The sequence below is a fragment of the Cottoperca gobio genome, chromosome 10 (genome assembly GCF_900634415.1).
Source record: "Cottoperca gobio chromosome 10, fCotGob3.1, whole genome shotgun sequence".
NCBI lineage: Eukaryota > Metazoa > Chordata > Actinopteri > Perciformes > Bovichtidae > Cottoperca > Cottoperca gobio.
This window is the reverse complement of record NC_041364.1, coordinates 13,687,476-13,700,168: the sequence shown is the minus strand read 5'-3', so window position 1 is coordinate 13,700,168 and position 12,693 is coordinate 13,687,476. Positions and strand designations below refer to the sequence as shown.

At 41.3% G+C, this 12,693-nt stretch overlaps 2 protein-coding genes across 3 annotated transcripts in view; one reads left to right on the top strand and one right to left on the bottom strand.

Annotated features, from left to right (window-relative positions):
• Nucleotides 1-166: 166 nt before the first annotated feature.
• On the bottom strand, nt 167-1,482 carry tomm5 (translocase of outer mitochondrial membrane 5 homolog (yeast)). Its single transcript, XM_029441594.1, has 2 exons — nt 1,241-1,482; nt 167-634 (listed from the first exon to the last, which is right to left on the bottom strand). The coding sequence occupies exons 1-2, from the start codon at nt 1,359-1,361 to the stop codon at nt 600-602; spliced, it is 156 nt and encodes a 51-aa protein (XP_029297454.1). The 5' UTR covers nt 1,362-1,482; the 3' UTR covers nt 167-599.
• Nucleotides 1,483-2,626: 1,144 nt separating this feature from the next.
• frmpd1b (FERM and PDZ domain containing 1b) overlaps nt 2,627-12,693 on the top strand; it is a 25,911-nt gene continuing 15,844 nt past the window's right edge. For both annotated transcript variants that reach the window (XM_029441627.1, XM_029441626.1), the window contains exons 1-3: nt 2,627-2,847; nt 10,338-10,488; nt 12,590-12,693. The exon at nt 12,590-12,693 is cut by the window's right edge and continues 7 nt beyond it. In XM_029441627.1, coding sequence (XP_029297487.1) covers nt 12,594-12,693 — 100 coding nt within the window. In that variant the 5' untranslated portion in view covers nt 2,627-2,847; nt 10,338-10,488; nt 12,590-12,593. The remainder of the gene's footprint in view (nt 2,848-10,337; nt 10,489-12,589) is intronic.

The following is a 12,693-nucleotide window of genomic DNA, read 5'->3' as shown; positions in this document are numbered from 1 at the left end:
AGACTTTACCTGATTTTAAAAAGGTGCAATTTGAACTCTGACCTAACTAAGCATCAAGACACAGGTTAAAATGCATTTAAAAAGGTCAGTCATAAAGTTGAACAACCTTGAGACAAATGCAGATGTCCGTTAGTACATTTAAACAAAGTCAGTGAGACCCCAATCCTTTGTTGTTAATCGTAGTCTTTTATAGTTCCAGTGATTTCAGGTTCAAAACTCATTCATGAAAATGTTCTTGCAGTGTACATTTGTAATGTAGTTTGACAGTTTCCATAACATGTGTACATGACTGAGCAGATCTGTAAAATATACACGTTTTCCCCTTTAATGTGTGAACACGGCAGGCATACACTATCAAACCTTGCATTTAACAATGATCACAACGTGTTTAACAATAAAGGCAGACTAAAGTTTATAACAAGGAACAAGACATGAGAAATGGGAACAAGGGGTTTCTTCAGGTGCAGTGATGGACAGACTCTGGTCGTCTCCAACATGACTTGCTGTAATGGCCCAGGTTGTCTGCTGATGATGGCCCATACTGTCTCTGATTGAGTAAACTCCCAGTGCATGGTGGAAGAAGAGACCTGCTGCTCCACTCATATGCTGTCCAGCTTTTTTAACACATATGGGGCTGTAAAAATAGAAAAAACAGATTTGTTTCAGTTAAAACTATGAATATAGTGAACTTTATGTAGAGCTGCACAGATGAGGAAATACTATTTTGTTTAAAATTGCAATAACTATTACTTGTAATAAATTGTATTTGGTTCTGTTGCTTTCAATATACTGCTTAAATACAACACATTGCTTGTTAAATAACAAAAACGACTTTCCATTTATTGAACAAATTCAGCATTGAACCGAACACAAAAGGCACCAATAAAAAAAACATGATAGTTACATTTTAAAGTGCAGTTTTGTACTGATCCTTTTTAAAACTAACTCAAAAATAATCCCTGTACAATATCGCAGTCCTTCGATATATTGTGCAGCCCTAGAATTATGTTTGAATCTTCTCTGGGATTAGGGCAATTTAGCGTGTGCTATGTTGTTTGTATCACACTCAGTATATCACGTTACCATTAACAAAAACAAAAATGTTGGTATGCTCGTGTTTTCTTTAGTACATTAATTGATTACCACATGCATTAGGCGACCAAACAATGTCTTAAATCCCCGGAAACACTCAGTATTGTTAGTGTTTAGCTAAATGTCAATGTCATCTGCCTGCACTCACTGGCTCTGAGAAGGGCGACGTAAATAAGAAAGTTCCGTAAAGATGAGACGACATCTTGTCGCATTTTCTTCTTCATCTCCTCTGGATCCAGTTTAGGCCCGAGTCCTTCCAGTTTAAACATTATAGCTGTGGTTTATTCGCGTCTTTTTCTTCAGTCCGCCTTTCGCGTTGAAATTCAACGTTTAAGGAGCATGGATGAAATAATCTAACCGGAAGTACGTAAAACGGAAGTTACGATTAACGACGGTGCGCACGGAGGGACAAACCGCACGAAGACACCAGAAATCAACATTTAATGTGGCTTCCAAAATGTAACATTAACAATTTATTTAATTAAATACTGCACAAATGCATTTAAATAAAATACAAATATAAAGTTCAAATACCTTCTGGTTGTATCCCTTGAGTATGATTTATGATTTATGATACATAATAGATAGATAGGTAGACACACTCAAAATAGTCATATCGTTTATATAGCATTACAGCTTTTCTAAGACTAATAAGTCGAACTCTGCAAACCAAAACATTTTATGTTGAGGTAAAAAACAATGCAAATAAAATTAATTTAAACCCACTAGGGGACTCCCATGACCCCGTGTTCGTGATAATTTAGTTAAAAACAAATTAATTTAGAAGTAGGTCATGCACCATGTAAATATTGTCTGTATCAAAGTGTCATGTCCGACTCAGTTTAACCCTTAACAGCTGATCAGCTCTTACAACATCATTAATTAATGCAGGACCTACTTTGAGGACCGTATCATTTTAATTATTTTTGTGATTTAGTGATGCAGATTCCCCAACAAATTTGCAATAATTGAAATTACTACAAACCGTCTGACAAAAAAATGAATATGGGATGGGTTTCACATTTTGCCAGGTGGATAATCCAGCCCTGCTTTGTTTTTGGAATCATGGTGTTCATTGAACAGGTGATAAAAATGTTGAGGCTAAGTTGTAAATGTATAAATCACTTGAGTTGTATTTGTTCGAATAAAATGATAACGTCCTTTTAAATAAAGATACAAAAGTGGACTTGTTTCAATCAAGACAACGTTTATTAAGATGGATATAGGCATTCAGTATATGGTTTACAAAATATCAGAAATTAGTACGGTAACAAACACTGGAAAACTGGATCACAAAAATAATCATTATTATAAATATTATTATTATTATTATTATTATTATTATTATTATTATTATTATTATTATTATTATTATTATTATTATTATTATTATTATTACTGGATGTAACTCAATGAATAGATCTGACCTTGCGGAGGGGGGTGGGGGGTCCTCTGGGCAGACAGCGGAGGAGGCAGGGAGGAGAGAGAGAGAGACGAGCAGAGGGAGGGGGTGGGTTATTTCTGAGCTCAGTGCCGAGGATTAGGCAGAGAGCAGTCCCAGTACGATGACAGCATCCAGTATATAGCCAAACCCCCCACACACCACATCACTATCAGCATCCGGCCCGGGAGGACGCCGCGGATATTTTTTGAGAATCAAACATCGTTTCCACTCAAATTCTCCGCATCGCTGCTCTTTTTGGGGGACAACCCTCCCAGACTCCCGGTCCGCCCGTCTCCTCCTCACACCACTTGGTGAGTTTTCTCAGTATTTCCCGGTGTTATTGTCTGATGAAGGAGCGCCTGGCTGTTCACGGAGGCGCCTGCACCTTGCATCCATTCCTGCCATTTGGACTGATTTTTATCACGTCGAAATGAATAATTTAACTGATGGTCGTTTTCATAACGCCTTCAGGCTACACCCGTGTCCCTGTTTGAGGGAGGCGGTGGAGAGATTTTAAATCCGATTAAGATTATAAAGGTAACAAAAGACTGACCTTTTTTTTCTTTGTTTAGCCTCCTGGATTGACCAGCATGGCTGCGGCCACTGATCAAAGTTAGTATTGGTCGGTACAATGGTCAGTATTGATCATTTTAATGGCATTTATAAGGCATTTATGAGCGATAGACACGGTCGATACGTAGTTGGTCCATTCTCACAACCCACATTCGGGCAAATGGGAATATAAATCTGCAGTCACAATTCTGGCCATTGTTGTACAACACTGAATGACATTCATTCTACATATTCTCAAACACATGTGTTATGCAGTGACAGTTGAGATCCATGCTTTCGTTTGCATGCGCAGTGAAATCACCGTCACTGGCTACAGATTGGAAATGAACGGACTAAATCCTGACGGATCAGGGGGATGCCAGTCTGTGTAGTAAACCACGCACATTATGAATGGGCGTAGGCGATGTGCATCCACCCTGGGACAGTCGCCTCTCCTTTTTTCTCTTTGCTCATACCCTTTGGCCAGAAGCAGCCTCTTCCCTGCGCGAGCTCTTCCGTGCCGTGCCAGGCATGACAAGCGCAACACAACTAGACCGGAACAATGCGTTTTGCTGTTCTGGGGCCTTCATTTAATGCATGACATGATTTAATATGACCGCTGTTTGCAGTTCCATTTAAACACGTGTTATAGCCGCTGCCTTCACTGTGCACACAGACATCACTTAAGTTAATCATTGAGTATTTTTTAACAGCATCATATGCAGGCAGCTGCTCCTCAGCCACAGCTGAAAACACCCCCCCCCCCCCCCCCACACACACACACACACACACTTAATGAATGAATGAATGAATGAATTCCATTTTGACCCTGATAAGTAGTATGTGAAATAGCTGTGAATGCTCAGTATTCTGCTTTTACTCTTGTGTGCAGAGTGTTTAGACTGCTGCAGGCATTGTTCTATGACTCAGGGATGTATGCTAGCCTACAACATGTGATGGAAGTTGCTGTTCAGAGGTCAGTCAGCCCGAGGAGAAACACGACTGGCAGAACTTGCACATCAGGAAAGCCTTGATGCCTGGCTGCATTAGCCTCGATCTGCCCTGCTGACTGCTCCTCTGTCCCACTTTCTGCAGCCAGCCATCCTCTCCCCCTCTCCTCCTCTTTGGTCTTAGCTTCATGTCTCCAGGGCACACTGTGTTGCTGGGCTGGTGTTTGCTGCTCCAGCCCAATGCCTGGACCAATTGATCAGTAGATCAATCGATAATTGATTCTGTTCAGGAATGTGATTCATATTGTTGCAGCCTCTGGCTACTGGCAGACGTTGATAAATCAATATGGGTGTTTCTCAGTAAAGGAATTCAATTAATTCATGGTTCAATTAATTCATGGTATTAATTCATGGTAATTGGCGTATGACAATGGTAGTGGATGGGTGGGTGGATTGATTGATGTGCTGTACAGATTGATATACTGTAAATGGGTATTTTTCCCCTTCAAACTGTACCAGTATTAGTCCTGCAGAGGAAAAAGGAGACGTGACCTCATTGATGTGACAGCAGCTCCATGGTGATGGCACACTTGACTGGCAGTGGCGCCATAATGTAGGCCAACTCTATTTCTGAACATATAGGCTAGTGAAACATTAAGTGTATGAATAGCCTACAAAAATTATAAAGCTTAAGTAAATCATCAGCTCTGTATAACCATGTTTATCCTCCTCTATTCTGGGATGCGAAATTAAATATTAAAGTCATGCTGTAGTTATATGTAAGTATTTCTCCAGTGATCAGAAGCCGTATTGTAGCTGCTGGCTCACTCATATTACTTTTACTTAAAGACTTCTATTGAGCAGTTTTTGAAGGATCACTGAGTTGAAGGAAATCGACTCAGGCAGCAGCAGAAGAAGTGAGGCAGACAGTTTTCCAGACATCTTATCATCCTCTAACATCCAAAGATCTCGCTCTCTCTGTCTGTCTCTCTCCGGAACCATCAGAACCATCGATAGAGATCCGTAACACAATGCAGCGCACAATTAATCTTCAAAAGACCCATTATTTAATAGTGCACTGGGGAACTCAAACCTCGCCAGGTCGCTGATGAAAGGGGAAATGAAATGAGCGCCGCACGGTGAGCCCTGTCTTCATAATGCTAATGGATGAGCTGACAGGCTGAATGAAGAGAAGAGATGTGATTATGTCTGGAGGACGGGTAACAGAGAAATAACCAGCAAAACACAACAAGCAACTGTGGCAATCAACAGACTTAAACAAGATACCAAGCTGCTGTTTGACAGTTGACTGTAAGTGTTTTTTTCCCCATTATTTCTTATTTTCTGCTGGACTTCAGCTCAAGATGTATTCATTTCAATATTGGGACAAGTACATGAGATAAGATATGCCTTTATTAGTCTCACAACAGGGACATTTGCAGTGTTACAGCAGCAAAGGGAAGTGCAAAAGTATATTAAATAAGTCAACTTTTAAAATAAATATATATATAGAGGACCGACTGAACATCAAATTCATATTATTGCACATATGATGTATGATATTGCACAGGATATTGCAGTTTGCACATGAATGAATATATAAATGAATACATAAATAGCATGGAACAATGCAACATACACAGCATATAAAGCCTTGTTTAAAACATACAGAAAACAATGCTATACAAAACAATAAACAACAGTTCTACAATAACAACCAAGAGTCTACAGCCATGCTAATGACAATGCTAACATGTATTTAGCAGATACTGTTTACCTGTTTTATTATCTTAGTTTACCGTGTTAATGCGCTAACATTTGCTAATTAACAGCAAACATTAAGTATAGCTGGGGATGATGGGAATGTCATCAGTTCTGAAAATATTTAAATATACCTGAGGGAGACAGGAATGTATTTACCTCATTTCATTGCAACTCATCTGATAGTTGTCGAGACATTTACTAAAAAACACACATTTTAACCTGCTGGTGATGTTAGAAGTAAAGTCAGGTGATCCCCTAAGTCAGGGGTGTCAAACTCAATCACAGAGAGGGACAACATTTAAAACTGGGATTACGTTGCGGGCCAAACAGGGTCAACATTTATTGAACATGGACATATTAGATGATATTCATATTATTGCGGGCCGGATATAATTGTAGCTCGTGGGCCTTGAGTTTGACATGTCTGCCCTCAGTCATTAGGATTTATCCTCTGAGAAGCCTTATTGTCTGTACCAAAATGTTGTGCCAATCCATTTAGTAGGTATATTGTATATTTTAGGTATGTTGATATATTTCACTAGAAGTTTTGAGCTTCTGGTGGCACATGAGGAAAAGACAGGGTATCACCAACGTTAACATTGAATGTCTGTAGTGTTAGGAAAGGACGTGTAAACCTCAGAGATGTAACACATCCACTCTTTGGTGAATATGAGTTGTCGCCATCAGGATGAAGGTACAGGGGGACATTCTTGTGGACTACGTGACCGCAGAGATTCTTCATACCTTCCAGCTCTGCTAAACAAATCCTTGTGAAACAGTTTGTGTCACTTGGCTTTTGTTTTTACTTGCTTTCTTTTTATTGTTGATGATGTTGTTCTGGGACAATATGCTGCCGGATGTCTGTCTTTAACTGTGATGTATTTGTCTAACAATTGTCACAGACACAAAAGGAATTTCTGAAATATAAGGATGATAAATGCAAATAACTTACTAACTAACTAATTCCATAACAATTCATCCAATAGTTGTTGAAATATTTCAGTCTAACTTGAGTTTTAAATTGTTTCAGACTCCGAACATTCATGTTAATAAACGTGAAGTCATGTCTCCCAGTCAATGACACAACAGTCATCATGACTCCCAGTCAATGACACAACAGTCATGATGCATTTTAAATTTCTGTTCCACATATTGATTAACAGAAAAGACATCTTACAATTCCCCAAACTGAGTCAACGCAACAGCTGAGCACCTGAGGAGCCTGCTTATTTAGACGTTAAGGATGAGTCTAATATAAGCAAATGTAATGTTAATATTTAAATATTTTAAAGTATATAGTATACACATATACTGTATAATAATAAATATTTTAATTACTTCAGAACACGGCAGTGGTGAGATGTTATCGACTTCCTATCCAAAATTCAAACTGATTCGTTATTGTAGAAGCTGCTTGTGTCCATGACACATTAAGTCAAATGTAAGAAGAGCATGAAATGCATAAAACTATTTGCAGCATAAAATAATCTCTAAAAAGTGTACATGTCTTTAAATGTTTCTGTGTCTCAAACTTTAGATGAGAATCATCATATAGATATCTTTCTTCTGAAGCCTGTTCAATTCATTGTCTAGGTAAATTAAACTTCTGACGAGGGGCAAGCCCTGCATTTAAACCACAGCATATCATCTGTATTTCATTCGTCTGCAGCCTTTTGCAAAACAAAAATGAATCTTTTGAGTATTATGTCTGCTCTACTTGTATACATTTACGACATTGCAATTTATGAAATCTGAAGCAATCCAGCTGCCTCACATAAAGTGAAATGACTCAACTCAATCACACACACACACACACACACACACACACACACACACACACACACACACACACACACACACACACACACACACAAAGTGTGCTGCTGATGCTGAATGTTTGCTGAGCTCTGTGTCCAACTTTGTTGTCAGTGACTGTTTGCCAAAATGAATTGTCGAGTTGCTGAACCAACCCCTGCTGCTGCTACCCGGCGCCTCGTGGTGCAGCTGTATCCGGTGTGTCTTATTTGGCTGGAGGGTGTGTGTGTGGGACAGATTGAGAACAAGATGTCAATAACAGCCAACTGGTCTTTCTAAATAAAAGCTGTTGTTCAGTCAGTGAGCAAGGCTTCTGCTGGAATCTGTTTACTGATTGTGTAACGCTCCACTTGCTTATCATATTAAGCCCCATGAGTGTGTGTGTGTGTGTGTGTGTGTGTGTGTGTGTGTGTGTGCGTGTGTGCGCGTGTGTGTGTGTGTTTGTGCATGTGGTTTGTGCTTGACTGTTTGTAACTGCATTAAGTGTCACAGTGCTGAGTCCAGTCTTCATTTATTAGTATGGAGAGCTGATTGACAAGAAGTTAAGTTTGTTATAGAGAAATTCATCCTGTCAATCACGTTGTCATATCCATTAGCTCGGATTATGATATTTAGCAGAAGAGCAGCTGTATCTGGGCATTTCTTCTCCCACTTCGTGTCCTAATGCAACTTCACCACCAGGCCTTGTCCAGGTTGGTCTGACCTGATGTGGCTCCGTCTGGCCCAGCAGTGCTAATTGGGCATGTTTTCTATCCAGCTGGCTGAACAGGAGCTGCCAGCTCAGTGCCACCTCTTAACCCCTGAGGAGGGAGTGGAGTGCTTCTATTAACTGCATGTGTACTCAAACCAGGCGACAGGATTGAATAACTGGCTGTTTTGTCCGAGACAGAGAGAGATTGTGTGGGCAAATGAGTAGGAAGGGAGTAGGGCATTGTCTCAGAGAAATGAGAAACAGAGAGATATAGACAGCCTGTATTACCTAACAGCACGTTATACAAATATTCTCTATGTACACTGAAGATTAATGGAGGGGTGAAAAGGTAAAAGGAGGAGGGAGTGAAAGGTCAGACAGACTACAAGGCACTGTGCTTGTGGGCCGCATGGGGACTTAAGGACAGTGGACGACAGGATTGACGATTACTATTGATTCAGAACCAGATTAGGAGCAGACTCATCACCAGCTCGCAGACACACGGGCTTTACTGTCTTGGATTTGGAAACGCTGCAACATCATTAGAAAGAGGGAAGAAGCTCTTCATTTAAGACACCATATAGTGGCGGAAAAGTAAAAATGCTACAGGTCTTCTTTTTCGCTCCGTTTTGTAACCATACATCAATGTCTGCTGCCTGGCTTTGTTTGCTCTCAATTGGTGGAGAAATGCTGCATTGATAAGCTTTTTTTCCACTGCTCCTTGTAGACAGAATCATTTTATGTCTCACTGTAGATACTTTTGTTCTTTCTTTTGTTCTCCTGCAGCTTTACTCTCCTGTTTCTTTGCCGCTGCCCTCTTCACCCTCTTTAAAATTCTCCCCCTTTTCTCCCCACTGCAATATCCTGTCCTTTCTCTCTTTTCTTTGCCTGAACCAATTCTCTTTTCTGAATCCCTTCCCCTTTTCTCAGCCCCTCAGAGCCGCCTCCCCTCTTCCCTCCTCCTCACCTCTGCAACCCCCATACGTCTCTCCTGTGTCTCTCTTCTTTTTGGCTCCGCTCTTCTTGTTGCCTGTGTTGGCAAAGTGGCAGAAGGAGGCGTTCGGAGGCTAGCTGCATTAGCCCAATGCATTATTCATGTGCCCTGCAGTCTGTGTGGGTCTAGGTCTTATGCTGGCTTTTCACTGGGACACATGGGCCTTGTGAAAGAGCTCTGTGTGCAGGACACAGGGCCTGATGGAAGAGCTGCACAGATGGGACTATCAATTCCTTGATTTCTGCTCCCTCTTGTAGATGAAAGCCCCGGGGAGTGAGAGTTTACTCCACAGGTCAACATTCAAGCGCAAAATGAGTTTGATTTCCTTAGACGAGATCAAGAATGTTTATTCAGTTTTTTTCACAACAAAACGTTGCAACAAAAGTGTGTTATTTTCCCCAAACCAGTGGCCGACTAAGGTTTCAGCCATATCTGCCCTGATGTTCACATGAAAGACTTGCTCCATTTTATCTTTGGCCAAGATTTCTGTCTGCCTGGCAGCGTTTCCCTCTCCACCACATCAGGATTCACAGGCTGTCCTCTTTGCTTTTAGAGCGTGCCCAGTAAGAACTGTTAACTGAACTGGGCGGTATGAAATTTTAATTTAGACAACCAGACGGAGATGGAGTGCCTCGTCTCCACATCGCCATGTGCTTTTGAGACTGCAAAGGAGTAGAGAGAGGGAGAGAGGGAGAGGGAGAGGGAGGGAGAGAGGGAGAGAGGGAGAGAGAGCGAGAGAGAGCCTTGGGGACCAGAGGAGGGGCCTCTTGGAAAACCACAACCACATAGCTGGTTTGGACTCACATCTGCTTTGCTTGACATACTTGCATGTTCACTCTGAAAACATCAACTGGAATATAGTTCTGTTACTTATAAATAGGTAAAAAATCCAAGGCAGATACAGCTGATCTGGCTTAATGAGACTTGATAACGGCTTGCTTCATGCTCTAATTATAAACTTGTCGTGTGGGTATGCATCATGTTTATGACATTTGACAGGTCTCCCATAGCGTTGCTCTGCTCTGCTCTGCACAGGTGGCCGTACCAGATTGGGATTGGCCCTGATGATCACAAGGACCCCCCTCCACTTCTTTTCAGCCAATCCTGGAGGGGCTGCAGAGCTGATGTCTCAGAGGGCGCGAGGGTATTTGTGTTCTGGAGTCCTGAAGAGACAAGCCACATCACGGTGAGTCACGCTCTCACAGTTTTCTGTTCAAATGTGCTGCTTTCTTATAATATGTGCACAAGATGGGAGCTCCTGAAAGTGTCGAGGACAGAAGATATGTCAAATCTTTCTCTGCCTTTTCCAGAAGCTTACCATATGTAATATACGTGAAATACCTTATTTCTAGGTAGAATATTTCATTGTTAAAAAATGCATTTAAAAGTCGACACCTACGCTAAGACACACTATCTGCTTTAGTAAAGTTATAAAGGTGGACTATTATTGTAAAGTGTGAGGATAGTAAAACCCTTGGATCAAGTGCTATCGATGTGCATGCATATAAAAAAATAGCTGGCTGCTGCTACCCAGAGAGACTGTCATCGGAGACGACTACCTGACTCGGCAAGGACAGTGAGGGTGAGAGAGAGAGAGACAGTGAGGAGGAGGAAAATAAAAGAAATAAGAGCTAAAGGAGGAGAATGACAGCAAAAATGCTCACCTGACTCAGCACTACATGCACATCCGTACACCTGCAAACATGCAACAAAATGCAAGTAAGTCGGGTAGCAGTCCAAACATCTTTCACGATCTATATGATGCTCCTCTCAAAGATCGAACGTTGTGGATGTGTCAACAATCACACTGTGCAGCTGTCAGCTACCCAGCCTTCATCCCTCCTCATCCACGTCAATCTGCCTCAATCCGGATAAGCGGGAGGTGCTAAAGTGACACCCTGACCAGTGTGGGTCCGTGCAGAATGAGGGCCTCTAATCCTCTTAAAGGGCAGACGTACACTGCATGCTTTACTACTACTGAGGGAGGCTAGTCATCAACACTGACCTACAACTAGCCATAGCTTCAACAGAGACGAAAATACAAATTAATTTTGTATTCTATCTCATGAATATAATTTAATTCACAGAAGTATTGCTTGAAGTCCTCTATTGATTTAAAGTACACTACAGTAATGGTGCTGTAATGACTTCACCCTCCTCCTCACTACACAAAGGCAGGTGGTCAGAAAGTATTTGTGCTTCTTTTAAGATATTCAAGTCTTGGTTTCGTCCATTTGTCAGAGCGCTGATCAAACTGTAAGCTCTCTGCATCTGGCTGCAGAGGCCAAGGTACGGATCATTAGGTTTCAGGAGCACATTCATCATCATTAGCCGCATTGATCAGGACTCGGTCGCTACTCTTTTGCGTCCCTGCCAAAGTTTTCCTCATTTTCTCTGCCTCATAATGTATTTCACAGCCGTGAATCACAGATGAAGTATATCACAAGACAAAACAATATCTAATCACCGTAATGCCACAAACAAATGAAACATATAACTTCAGATAACCAAAAACAAATTGAAATCTGATTCTGCAACACACCCCTGCCCTCTACAATCCTTGACGCTGTTACATCTAACACAGAAGAAACACGAATAATGCAGCATCCCTTATAGAATATATTTTCAGTAATAGATTGATAAATCCTGTCAATGCATTATTGGAGGCTCTACAAGCTCAATGCCAGCGTAGTGATTGGCTGACACAAACAAAACACAGTTGATGGGAGATGTAAGTCTTGTGATTTGGGAAGGATTCAATGCTGACTAGCTCTGCCTCCCTGCGGTTTCACTGAGCCCTCCATTCTTCATTATGTCCCGAACACCCCCCTGTGTAAAGGGCAGGCAAAGAAGAAAGTGCACAGCTGCAGATTTGTAGTGAACTTGCAGATTGGAGCATATTTACATTGAATTTATTGTGAATCCTGTTATTGTGTGATGATGCAGTTGTTGTTGAGAGTAATTTTGGCAAACGTGTGTGACATGTGTTGTTGTTCATGCTGACTACACCCCACCCCTTTCTTTTTCTCATTCAGCCTTTCCTGCTCTTTTCACATATCTGATTATTCATCGCATTCAAGGCAGGCTACATGCTCTGAATATAAAAACAGAGCAGACGAAATGCAAATGTATCTGAAGCACAATTCTGATGCCGAATGCACAGTCCAACAAGACAAAACGAAACAGTTTGTAACTTATTTTCTCCCTCCAAATACTTTCATCTTCTCTCCACGTCTCCTTTTTTCTCTGTCTGTACTTCATATCCTTCTCTCTCTTTGTCTCTTCAGATAAATGGAGGAGAAGGAGCGATGTAGGAGCAGGTCTCCAGCTCGGAGGGCCAGTCGGGTGCAGCAGGTGGTGGGGACAATAATACGACGTACACGAGAGTCAC